This window comes from Sphaeramia orbicularis, chromosome 5 (assembly GCF_902148855.1).
Source record: "Sphaeramia orbicularis chromosome 5, fSphaOr1.1, whole genome shotgun sequence".
Lineage (NCBI taxonomy): Eukaryota > Metazoa > Chordata > Actinopteri > Kurtiformes > Apogonidae > Sphaeramia > Sphaeramia orbicularis.
Window position 1 is genome coordinate 41,712,711 of NC_043961.1, and position 13,930 is coordinate 41,726,640.

General features: G+C 37.4%; 1 protein-coding gene across 1 annotated transcript in view; it reads left to right on the forward strand.

Moving 5' to 3' along the window:
• Window positions 1-3,005: 3,005 nt before the first annotated feature.
• The window catches only part of LOC115419601 (interleukin-17 receptor D-like), a 92,053-nt gene continuing 81,128 nt past the window's right edge, over window positions 3,006-13,930 (forward strand). Inside the window, exon 1 of the mRNA XM_030134497.1 lies at window positions 3,006-3,125. Coding sequence (XP_029990357.1) covers window positions 3,006-3,125 — 120 coding nt within the window. The remainder of the gene's footprint in view (window positions 3,126-13,930) is intronic.

The window sequence follows — 13,930 nt, forward strand, 5'->3', positions numbered from 1 at the left end:
TTCTACTCTATTACTCACCAGGCTGTAAAGGTCAATATATAAGACTTAGGATTTGGATTTAGATGTAGAAATGTAAAATATCCTTAACCTTGTTCATCATTATATGAGAATTAATCTATAATCAGGCAAAATAAAAAATGTTTGGTTGTTAGTAGCATGTTCATCTGTATTATCATCACCTACTATGTCCTAAACTACTCAATAAAAAGCCAGGAACAAACAAACCAAACATTTTCTCTGAAAAGTCTTCAGTATTTTTTTCAGGAATTTGCAATCTCACCCACTAGATATCACTAAATGCAATACACTGAACATTTAACACTACTTTGACCTTGTGATATAAATATTTAATAGAAACATTTATATTAAAGGTACAATATGGAAGAGTTACTTTGTGTTGTATGGTGTGTGGTGCTGGTGCTTTCCTCACATTTGATTCCTCTATTTCTTAGTAAACAGAGATAGTTTTACACTTTCAGGCAAGTCCCTCTCACTCTGTGAGAGGGACTTGCCCTGTGGGCTCGGTCCCTAATAGTAACATTAGAACCTAGAAATAATGACAACTACCAATTTTCTTCTTGAAAAATTATGTGAAAAAATGCAAGTGAGAAAAATAACATTACACTGTGAAAATATTACGTCAACAAACTATCCTTTCACAATAAAATGCAAATAAAAAATGAATAAAAACAAATATGAACAACTTGAAATGTGCAATTTAACAATATTCTGCCTATTACGAAATGTTTTGTACATTTATAAAGCCACTGTGATCTGTAAGTTGTGACGTAATATTGTAAAAATTGTTCTTATTTACTTCCAAACTTCAGAATTTTAATAATATCCTGCCTGTTACCACATGTTTGTGCAACATTGTGTGTAAATGTACATGTATAAATAATAAGTCAAGGCAGAATATTGTTAAAACACCACACATTTTTCGAATAAAATTTCAGTTTTTCAGGTTATTCACATCTCTTTGTAAAATGTAAATATTTTCATGATTTAATGTTTTTTTGGTACTAACACAAAGAGAAAAACTTGGAGTTGTCATTTATAGGTTATTATGTCATTATTTCACTGCTCCAGCCCACTTGTGATCAAACTGGGCTAAATGTGGCCCCTGAACCAAAATGAGTTTGACACTCCTGCTGTAGAGGACCAGAGGAGACTCCCCAAAACCAACCAGACCTCTGCATAGACATTGTGCACAGGCTGTTTTCATGGATGTAGACAGTTTAGTTTATGGAGGGAGTTCACTCATATCAGACGCAACAACAATAATAATCAAACGTTTTGTCTATATAGTGCTTTCATAGCACTAATACACTATCATAGGTTAACCCATTAACCCTGACGTGTCTGTGGTGAGCATTCTGAATATATGATTTATTGTAAATATTCCTAAAAATTCACAAAAAAACCTGTTTTCTCAGTAGTTAAAATTTCCAACTGTGCTTGATAGAATAGACATCGTTCTTTCCATTTACACAACAGAATGCAACTTGACTCAATTTGGCCTTTTTGCGTTTCCATTACGTAAAAGGACCTGAAATCTGGTACCGGTACTAGTTTTTTTAGTATCTACTCCGCCAAGGTTCCAAAATGGGGAAAAAAATACTAAAATGTGACATGTAAACACTGCAGACCACTAATTGAAAGAAAATTAGTGGGTGCTCTCAGGTCAACTCCAGCTAAATTTTGTTGCTGTCGGGCAGAAACCTTGTAAGTCCTTTTTGGTCTTTTTTTTTTGTCATAAAATGATTCTGTTGTTCAGTCTTCACATTTACCTGATGGTTTTAGAAACATTTAGCCAATGAAAAGTGTTGAAAACAGCTTGTGGCCACATATCTTAACTCCATTGATTTACTTAGAAGATACATCGTTTTTCCAGTTTCTTGAAAAATAACCGTTTTGGACATAAGAGGTTCCAACAAATTTTATCTAAACTCTTTCATGCATGACATCCACATTTGTGGACACATAGTTTAAGCTCACTTTCCAAAGGGTTATAAAGGCAATATTCTCCAAACCAAATGGGGGCAGTCTCTATAGACCCTATGCAATACAATGAAGAAAGTATCATCTTAGTTTTAGAAGTTTGACTGCTCTGTGATCAGATAAACTTAACCTCCTAAGACCCAGTTAAGGGTTTCTGTCCACGTTTGTGCACAAGAGTTTCACTGCTTTATATAAAAAAAAAAAAAAAGTCCATCTCAAAGGACGTTCTTCAAAAATAATAAGAAGAAAAAAATAAGAAAAAATGCAACTAGAACACTTGTTGCATCATGAGGTTTCCAATATAGGCAATTATTTAATTTAAAAGAGACAAAGCTTGTGCTTTCCTGGGTCTCAGGAGGTTAAACAAAAACCATAAAGAAAATAAATAAATTCATAATGCATTTAAAATTTAGCCTAATTTTGCGTAATAAAATCAATCTAAAAAAAAAAAAAAAAATCTGGATCCTTTTTTCATTCATGCATGACGGTTAATCTTTGGCTCTGTGCCAATGTGTCTGAAGAACGCCAGGTGGCTTCCCTTTTTTGGATAAAACTTTGTGTTCTCTAAACTTTTTGCTTTCATGAAACATAGTTTTAGATGTTATAATATAATACAATGGACATCAATGTGATAAAAAGTGAAAAGGTAAGCATGAGTATTATGTAGCATGTATTCTGTAGATGTGGATTTGACCCCAGCAATAAGGTGCTGTGTTGGAAAATTTAGAAAATGAGAAGTGCTGAAAAGTGCTTGAATATTGTTTCAATATTGATGTTTCTTTCAATAAAGTTGTAATTACACCACTGTCAAAATGTTGTTGGGGTTGAGGGGGGCCTGGAGATTTTTCGTCCACCAAAGGGGGGCCCGACAGAAAAAGACTGAGAACCACTGCCTTAACGTGAGAGAGGCGGGGTGCACGTCCATCCGTGCGCCGTGCACATGCGTGCTGCTCGTGCGTTCTGCTCGTGCGTCCGGCTCCGTCAGTGTCGGTTCAGATGCAGGAATGGCGGCGTCTCGGACTTTCTTCACGTCTCTCGGTGTTTTACTTCTGCTTTTATTTTCACATTTCGAATCCACAACTTCAGGCGGCAGGAGGTCGAACCAGGACAGGTGTGGATTCAAGGTAAAAAAAAACAAACAAACAAACAAACAAAAAAAACCCAAACACTTACTACTTTCCATCCGTATTTTTTCGACTTATTTTTCCTCAAACCTGCTGCTGCGTCTCAAATCTAGCCCAGTTTTCTCAGTCGGTTCGGTTCGGTCTGTTTCTGTGTCTGTCTGTGTCTGGGATCATGGTTCAGTCGTTGTCTGATAATAGTTGTAATGTTTTTGTCGGCGGTGCTTTACCTTCTTTACCTTTACCTGAGTCTGCATCTGTGGTTCGGCTCAGTTGAACAGAACTAAGTCCAATCTTTAAAAAGGACTCATTGTCTGTGTTTCCTAAACAGACACACTAAGGGATGAAAACCTGTGAATATTTTTTTTTTTAATTATTATTATTATTATTATTATTATTATTATTTTTTTTTTTTTTTTTTTTTTTTTTTTTATTATTATTGCTCCAAAAATACAGTTTTTCGTAGAGACAAATGGCAAGGCATTACATAAATCAGCATTTACAAAAAAAATCTCAAGGCATTAAAATGATAATGCAATATTCATAATGATAGAACATGAAAAAAGAGGTATTAAAATAATAAATATATTCAGCAGCTTCACAAATTGTTTACACAGTCGGATGGGAGTGTCTTTAAAGATTCATAGAGGAGAAGAATATTTTTAGCTCGTTTTTAAGACAGTTTAAGTTTAATCCTTTGAATAATTCTGATACTTGTGTTGTTTTACAGCTCAGTGTTTGTGAATGGATGAACACATTTTACATCATATTCCATTCAAATTGATGTAAAGATGTTAAACACACATAGGACACACTTGCCTAACCTGTTTAAAAAAAAAATAAGAAAAATAAAACCATTGGTGCCATTTCCTGACTCCCCTATAACAACTCCATAACAGAGCCTGGATTTGATGCCACCTGTGTATGTAAATGTTTTAAAAGTCACAGAGTATTGGCACCCTGGGAAGAACAAAACATATCCTCTATCATAAATCACTGTATACTGTTCATTAGTTTGACCATATTTGAGTTACTGTATTGAACTGTGGGGACACATATAAAACCAATATACAAACAATATATACGATCCAAACAAAAGACCATTAGACTGATAAATAAGGCAGGATGTAGGGACCACCACAAATGAACTTTTTTAAGATTACAAACTCTAAAATTTCCAGATTTGATTCAGTTTAAAACAGCACAACTAACATTTAAAGCAAGACAACTGACTGTCAAATAAACTACAGAAATGTTTTCAGTGAGAGAAGGAGGATATAATCTAAGAGGGAAACTGAAGATAAAATGCAGTGTCACACATAATGAATCACAGGGGTTAAATGATGGAACAGTTTATCAGATGAAATAAAGCAAAGTAAAAGCATAAATCAGTTTAAAGGAAAAAATAAAATCTAATTATTAAAGAAATATAAGAATGAGGAACAACAGTTTAACCCTGGATGGTAATGGAAGTGTTTAAAGAAGGAAATCCTGCTGGATTGTTTTGTACTCTTATGTTTTCTATGGTTTGTTATAACATTAGCTCTTTTTCAGTAACTTAGTGCTGACCTGTTTTTTATGGACTGTATGTGTTATGTAAAATTGGGATCGGAAATTATAAACTGGGCTTCTTCCTACTCCATTTCAGACTTAAAGTGTTGTTGAGGAGCCACAATGAGGTAGTTCACCACTGTGTTCTTTGCCTTGCATTACCTTTGTTATTGCCTTCAATACTTTACAATGTTCTGTTTAAATTTATGGTTTCTCTTTGCCTTTCTTTTACTTTTGTATTTTTTCTACTTATGTTCAAAATAAACTTCAAAGACTGACACACTATAGCTATGGGTCCATTCACAGTATTTATGCGATAATATACCCAGGATCAACTATACTGGTCTACTAGTAAAATGCTTCCAGAATAAAAGTAGCTCAACTTTACCAAATGTGAGTCACTATTATAGAAAAATCAAGTCAAAGTGCGAGTTGGTTGTATTTTCTAAGACACGTGTTAGGCTGAAATGTGAAATTCTGAGAATTAATGAGAGAATGGGTTTTATTTAAAAGGAATGTTTGTCTCAGAGGTACCAGATCTACCTCAAAAAAGTGTCTGCACATTACAATACATTCACTTTTCAGGTTCTATCTAGTGGAACGTTATAAATCCATTGTATAAATGTACATAAACCAACATATAATGTGTAATAACACACCATCATATAAATTGAAAACATGAGTTAACCAGCACTTTTGTCATTTGTTTTCTGATTCATCCTATTAAAGTACGTAAGATTTAGCAGATTTAATATCTGAAGCAGATATTTTCTAAGAAAATGTAGAACAGTGTTATTAATCTCTGTTACTGCTGTAAGTGAGAGGTGTTATTGGCTGGCCTTGGTGTTGGATGAGCCGATGTGGGAAAACAGGCCTTTGTGGTTTAGCTGAAGTGCAGGTAGTAAAGCTGGTTTCCTGTCTTTTGTGTGTTGTGTTAGAACTATTTGATGTGGTAAACAGGCCTGGATCCTCTGCTGCTGCTGCTCTCACTGTGGAATAATGGGCATGCTTGAGGAAGTTAAAAAGGAAAAGGTGTCAAAAAACTATACTGAGCTAAAGACTGGTCTGATGCTCTCATTTAAATCAGGGGTGTCAAACATGTGGCCCGTGGGCAAAAACCGGCCCATCAAAGGTTCCAATGCGGCCCGTGGAATGAATTTGCGAAGTGCAAAAATTACACTGAAGGTATTAACAATCAAAGGTGTCAAACTTGTTTTAGTTCAGGTTCCACATACAGACCAATGTGATCTAGTAAAATAATAACATAATCTATAAATAACTGACAACGACAATTTTTCTTCTTAATTTAATATGGAAAAAAATAACACTACACTATGAAAATATTTACATTTACAAACTATCCTATAACAATAAAATGTGAGTAACCTGAACAAATATGAACCTGAAATGTCTTAAGAGAATTATGTGCAGTTTTAACAATATTCTGCCTGTTATTAAATGTTTTGTGCATTTGTATATCCACTGTAATCTGTAAATTGTGTTAAAAATAAGATGCCATGTAATATTGTGGAAATTGTTCTTATTTTAGTTCCAAACTGCAAAATTTTAACAATATTCTGATGTTAGCACATGTTTGTGTAATAATGTGTGTAATGCACATGTGAAAATGATCAGCTGAGGCAGAATGTTGTTTAAATTACACTTATTTTTCTGACAAAATTTCAGTTTTTTCAGGTTATTCACCTTTTTTTGTGAAAGTTTATAAATGGAAATATTTTCATATGTGTAGGTAATTCATTTATCTATCAGACAGTTGTATTTGGAAGACAATGTGAACCTTTATCAGACCTTAGGGGAGATAATTTCGTAATTTCATGTTTTATTGCACTAAAAGAAAGAGAAAAAGTTGTCATTATTTAGAGGTTATTATGTTATTTTACTGGTCCGGCCCACTCGAGATCAAATTGGGCTGAATGTGGAACCTGAACTAAAACAACATTGACACCCCTGATTAAAAGTCAATGTTTTATTCTCAAACACACTTAAAGTAGGCATGGGCGATATGGCAAAAATATTGTATCACAATTTAAAAAAAAAATAAAAAAATCTCAATCTTAATTTTATCACAATTCTTTACATTGATCTTTGAGACTGATTTGCATATCTTTTGCCAGGTAAAAAGTCATTGCTTCCGTTACCTCTTTCCACCTTTTGTTACTCTTCTCATAAAGAGTGCCTTTACTAATGCTTGCTTTAAAGTTGTTTGCTTTGTTTAACGCTACCTGTTGCCTCTGGCTGTGGTGGGACTTCTACCAGTTTGGCTCTCAGCCAGGGCCAGATTAACACTTCATTGTACCCTGGGCAACAATATTCAAGGGCCCCATCATCACAATCCCAGGATCCCTATAATCTGGCAAAATACAGAATAAATTCCGGAATATATGTAAATATACCCCATACTTCAATATCTAACTATCATCAAATGCATTTTGATGTACAAATGTGAAATGCTCGTAGAACTACAAGTGCACCACTATAGCCTCTTGTCAAGGCCACTCACTTGCATATGATGATATGAAAACAAAACACATTAGCATCAGTATAATCTAATCTAGTCCCTCTCCTTTTTTAATTTTCGTTTGGCGCTCCCACTTAGCTGCTTCTCCATGTTTGCAATGTTTTGATTCGCGTTCGTGTTGCATAGTTCTTGACGTCTCACATCCCGCTCAGTGCACGCACGTTGATTTGCGTCACCGCTGATTCGCTTTTTGGACTGACCAATGAGGAGAGGGTCTTAGTTCACGGTCACAGACAGTAGGAGCAGGGTTTCTGTGCAGTGCAATGGCTCCGGGCAGCGGACAGTTTCGTTTATAAGCAAAAGATAAGCAGATATTTTTGTTATGCCCGAGCTACCCAGGGCCCTTCAGAGGTCGCGGGCCCCTGGGCAATTGCCCAGTTGCCCATATGGTTAATCCGGCTTGCTCTCAGCATACCGTTTGGGCAGCATCGACTCAGGTTGGACAGGGGGCTAATAACAGCGTGAACATACACGCGGAAAGCTTATAATGCATCCAGATAACACGCCAATAAAAGTGGTGTGTATATTTATGCGAGTCATGATATCACGTTGCCAGGTGATTGAACAGGTTTGTAGTGTTGCCATCTGATGCATTTGCACTTTGTTGTTTGGGGAAAAGCCAAACCAATTCCATATGATGGAAGTGGAGTTCTTTTTAGGGAGCAACTTGTCCGTTTCGCTGTCAGCCATGACTCCCGCTACACAATGTGAAATCCTTGACATGAACGTGAACTGATGTCTGTGTGTTAGCATAAAACTATATACAGAGCTGCTGAATACTCTATGGCTCTAACTACATCATATTATAGATGATTAGAGGATCTCTCTGCTTTGTCAGATTGTCGATACGATCTAATATTGTCAGATCGCACACCCTGATTTGAAGCCATATCCTAAACCCACTGTGCTGTGGTTGGTCTTTCCCATCTGTGTGATGTATGTAGATGATCTTCAGCCTGATTTGGTGCAGTTTTCACTCTTTTATCCAGTATTTTCATCTTGTTTCCTATCGTCATTTTAGTCAGTTTCCTTCACACACACTAGTTTCTTCTCCATTGAACATATGTCCGAATCTTTACCGATATTTACTAAGGTAAGTGTTGAAAAAACAGAAGTGCGTAATGTCGGTTTTTCCATTAAATTGCAAATGCGATTATTAGTTTATTTATTATCGTGAAATATCAGAAGAAGTGATTCCATAAACATAATTTAAACAATACCATAAGCTAATTTAAAAAAATATTCGGTTTCCTCGTGTGTCCACACATACCGCATCATGTTTGTTTTAAAACTCTTCTTCTTTGCTTGTTGTAACATCCATCAACATCCGTTTTTGTTTTTTTGTTTTTTTTTGGTTCTCATGACTCTAGTAGTGCAAAAAGGTCTTTCTGTTGCAGTTTTCCGCGATACACCAATTTCGCTACACCTTAAAAAGCACCTCTTGGAAGCACAAAAACTTTTCATCGAAAAATGAGAGTTTTGACGAAATTGTTGTTTTTCCATTAGGTAAATTTTTATTCATAGGTTATATTTGCGCAATTTGAGGGTCAATGGAAAAGCGACTAATGTGACTTTAGTATAAACTGGACAACTGTAGAACATCAGTCACAGTAATTATTGGATAAAATGGGTCACAGCATTGAACTGGACATGAAATGGAGCAGACAGGAGTGATTAGTGTTGGAGTTGTTTCCCTCAGGGTCTCATCCCCTCCATCTGCTGTCAGAACCATACTCTGGAAAATGGGTTTGTTTTCGCCCACATGTCAGAACATAGGTTTTGTTCAAACAGTCAGATCTACATTAGCTTTTCTTTCAGTCCTTGTAATATCCAACACCGTCTCCTTTTACTGTATGTCATAAATAAGGATCTGTCCAGGACCATAAACGTTCACTCATGCAGATACTGACGTTGTTTTGGCCTTTAGACCTCAGCCATTTCCTGTGTTCAAGTGGAAGATGCAAAATCATAAAAAAGCAGCAGTCGAATAACAACAGACTGTTTAAATACAGCAAAATAAATATATACTGTTTAAATACAGCAAAATAAATATACTGTTTAAATACTGTAAAATATATAAATACTATTTAAATACCGTAAAATGGATAAATACTGTTTAAATACTGTAAAATGATTGACACAGCAGACCACAGACTCATTTGGTCAAAGTGTCCAGTTCTATGTGTGAAGGGGACGTCGTATCTGATGGTAAATGGAGGAGCTGAGGTCACCCTAACCCTAAACCCTAACCTAACCCTAACCCATGAACAAGTGTCAAATATGTTGCTGATGAAATGTATTGTTTGTAAAGTTTTTATAGTTTTGGCTTTTTCTGTGTGTGTTTTGTGGCTTTCTGCAGGTTTTAATTTTCCTATGTTGAGAGATGACTCCTACCTGCCTTTGATGCAGTGTGTGTGTGTGTGTGTGTGTGTGTGGTGTGTGTGTGTGGTGTGGTGTGTGGTGTGTGTGTGTGTGTGTGTGTGTGTGTGCGTGCATGCCCGTGTGTATTATCCTGGTTTCCTCTGTCTGGCTTTGAAGTGTTTTCTGCAGGGAGTTTCACACTGTTTACTCTGCTGAAACATTCCTTCCTGCTTCACCCCCACCACACATGCATGCACGCACACACACACACACACACACACACATGCACACATAATCCCCTCCCTACTTCCCCTCTCTTTCAGAAACACTTCAAAGGCAGCTGGATGGGGGTGTGAGGACCTGCTATTCTACATGTGTGAGGTTATTAGAGGTGTGTGTGTGTGTGTGTGTGTGTGTGTGCGCGCGCGCATGTGTGCATGTGTGTGTATGTGTGTGTGCGTGCGTGTGTGTGTGACTTAAAATGCTCCAACAGTTTTACGTTACCATCATTGTTTGAATACGACAGAGTTGGACTGAGATAGTTGTGTTACCTGAGCACAATGCACGATTTCATCAAAAATAAAATCCTGATTTTCTTTCCTCTAAAAACTCGATTTTTGATTTAAATTTTTGGGTACAACTACAGAAGACAACAGAAATCAGCTTGCAACACGTGGCTCCCTACCTCAAATCTGTGATGGTGTCATGGAATCGCCGAAAATTCCGTGATGGGCCCACAGAAGTTATACCATTGTAAGTTAGTGACAGGCATCAGTCATGCATGCATGCGTGGACCATGTAAGATGAGTGATCCTCGTGCAGTTTTATTTAAATTGGGGGATCCGTGTGTGGAGGAGACCTCAGGGCCGACCCAGGACAAGCTGGAGGGATTATATCTCTCGGCTAGCCTGGGAACGCCTCAGGATTCCCCCGGAGCTGGTGGATGTGGCTGGGGAGAGGAGTGTCAGGGCTCCTCTGCTGAGGCTGCTGCCCCCGTGACATGGACCCAGATCAGAAGAATACGGTACGGATCTGTACATGGACAATGTAAGATGAGTGATCCCCATGCAGTTATATTTGAATTGGGGGATCCGTGCATGGACCACGGCTTACATTGGTATCATGTCTGTGGGCCCATCATGGAATTTTCAGCGATTCCGTGATGCCATCACAGATTTAAAGTCTGTGGTCATTACACGGAATTCTGTGAAAGATCGCTCTCACAGTTAGGAGGAGGAGCCTACGGTAGCCTGGAGGCATGTGGCCCAAAGACATGAGAGAGATGACATCGATTTGATGATTACCCTTTTTAAAAAATCGTCCTAATTAAAAAATCTGATTTCAATTTAAAATTGATTAATCGCACAGCCTTACCTGAGCTGTGTCCAATCAAGGGTCTAGAAGGCTTCACAAGGGTCTGGAAGGGTCTACAAGGGTTCAGAAGGGTCCATAAGGGTCTACAAGGGTCCACAAGGGTCTACAAGGGTTCAGAAGGGTCTAGAAGGGTCTAGAATGGTCCACAGGGGTGCAGAAGGGTCTACAAGAGTTCAGAAGGGTCCACAAAGGTCTAGAAGGGTTCAGAAGGGTCCACAAGGGTTTACAAGGGTCCACAAGTATCTACAAGGGTCTAGAAGGGTGTGACAATAATGACGTGAATCGGTCCATGAGCCCACACGTTTTGGTCTTTTTGTTGGACGCATCATTTTATGCATTTCATTGAATGCACTTTCCACACCTGTGGAAGTTGGACTTAGTTCCATGTTTTTAATCAAGTGAAGGTGGTCCAATAGGACTGGTTTCATTTAGGACCCCAGTTTGTATTTCTCATCCCATTAATTTGGACTCTTGTGTGTTGGTGTAACCTTTAAAGTCCCATTTATGCTCAGTGTTAAATACTCATGTATATGGATTCAGCATTCTGTCTGTCCTCTGTTTTGTTGTGTCTGTATTTCTGTCTGTCCTCTGTGTTTGTTGTGTCTGTATTTCTGTCTGTACTCTGTGCGATAGTGGATGCGATCCCAATGGAGGAAATATTGCAGTACCACCAGGAACCATGCGGGGCCAGTGTTCAAATTTGAAGAGAATAATTTCCATAAATGATCTGGTGAAAATGTAAGAACTGATTCAGGATGACTGACAGTCTCAATATCAGCATCAGTAGTACATCCTGTCATCGCCATGTTTGTTATTTACTCTCCTTTCTTCCTCTTCTTCTCTCAAAAAACTCTAATTCCAACACCATGGATGTAGAAACAGTGACACTTGATAACATTTGAAATGGACAAATTTATGTTAATGGGGAATAAATTGGTCTTAAAGGTGAACTCTTGTTCAGTTGGAGTCTTGTTTGTATTGAAAGTTGAGTATTTTGAAACCAGGATATTTCTAGTTCAGTTAAATTGAGCTCTGGTTTATTTTTAGTCCAGTTAAATTAAAAGTTTATACATGTTTTTGTCTAGTTGGAATATTGTAAAGTGTCATATAGTGTCTGATTCTCTGATCTGACCCAATGTGACCTTTGCAAGTTTGACATATGTGTTGCATTCTGGGATGTGGCTTTTTCTCTTGCCCTGCACACACGACAAAGAAATTATATCAATCTGCAAAAGTTTAATATCGTTTCGGCCTTTTGTCCACATGACATTGGCGTTGTTGGTGCCCTGAAATGCTATTTTTGGAAATTGGGTCCAAGAGCAGAAAAATCTCCCAATGCTGCCCTCACGTTGTCATATGGATGGGCAAAACACCAGTTTTTCGAAAAACAATGACACCATAGTACCATGTGACCAGAAGAAGAAAACCCTGGATGTAACCTCACGCACATGCTCATTGCATTCTTCTGTGTAGTGTATCCTGCGGCTCTGTCTGTGTTTGTGTATGGCGCCACATGTAGGTATGGCATACGTATTACACCATTTTAACACAGTTTTCCCGTTTCCACCTGGACGCAGATATTTCTTGAAACAATACATAAATGGAGGCAAAACTTTTAGAATCCGCAAAAGAAAAATACCATGAGTGTTATCGTCGGGATGTGACCTCTGGGCCAAATCAAGTGGTGACATGGGGACACATTTCATGTTCAATTAGCTCCGTGTTGACAGCTAAATAACTTATCTCTATGTTTAATACATGTATGAATAGGTCTCAGTAAGTACTTTCACATGACATGTTTCAATTTGCAGAAATAAAATTTTGGGGTAAAAATACTTACATTTCTTCTGCATGACTCAAAATGCACATTTTTTTTTCACTTTACGCAAAGGTAGAAAACATGCTGTTCTCATAAGATCCTAAATGAAACATAGGGCTTTAGCAATGATATTTAATTACAATTGTGATCAATATTGGATTAAAATGTTGCAATGATAAATTGGACTGGATTGTACATAACCTTTCTGTATTCTTGTACTGTTGAATAATTAGGTCCTACAGATTCACAGACTTAAAATATCACTTATACAAGCAAGAAAAAAATCTTACTATTAAAGTTAGTAGTACATTTACATATTTAGTCCTTTTTCATGTTTCATTTCATATTGATAATATCTTTTTTTCTACTAGTGATACTGAAATTTTGTAAACAGTTCCATAAAATTGAGTTCTTAAGCTAAAAAAATGAGCCTATTTGAGAAATAATAGGTACAACTTTAATTTTTGACACTGATGTTCACTTTTGCTTGATCTGGCCATTCTGTGTTTAAAGAAAAAAACTGCAATCCAAGCGTGAAAACAGGAGCATTTGTGGTGAAACACAATAAAATAAGCTGCTCAGTGAGGGAGAGACACTGTGACACATTTGAAGACGTCAGGTCTGAAATGTACTCGTACGTCAACAGTGTCAGTGGATGATTGTAAAAGGTTGTAAAGACTGGATGAAGAAAACACTGAGCAAGATGCAGAAAATGTTAGTTTTAGTTAAAAATTAAATGCATGACTACAGATGTTCTGTTTACCATCTTTTTTTTATTTAAACAACTATGTAACACACCACCTGCATCATCCTCTGAAACATATTCCCACATGTAACCCTGGCTCTATGGTCCTGTTCACACCTGACATTAACACATATCCTGGGTGGTCCTAGGTAAGACCGGGCTCAGAACCCACTCTGATGGGACCACTAAAGACCAGAATCAGAGGTCCTTTGGTTCACATATGTCCACATTTGTTTACCATTGTCCCTGTTTGGACCTGCATGAACCTGTGTCCTCACTGATGCTCTAATGCAAGGTGTGAATACACTCAAAGTGGTCTGGGACAAACAGGCCCTGTTCCAGCCCATAAACCCACTCAGGATGCATTACAGGGTCCATTCCTGTCTGATCACAGAGTACGCATTCAGAGGTGGTCTGGG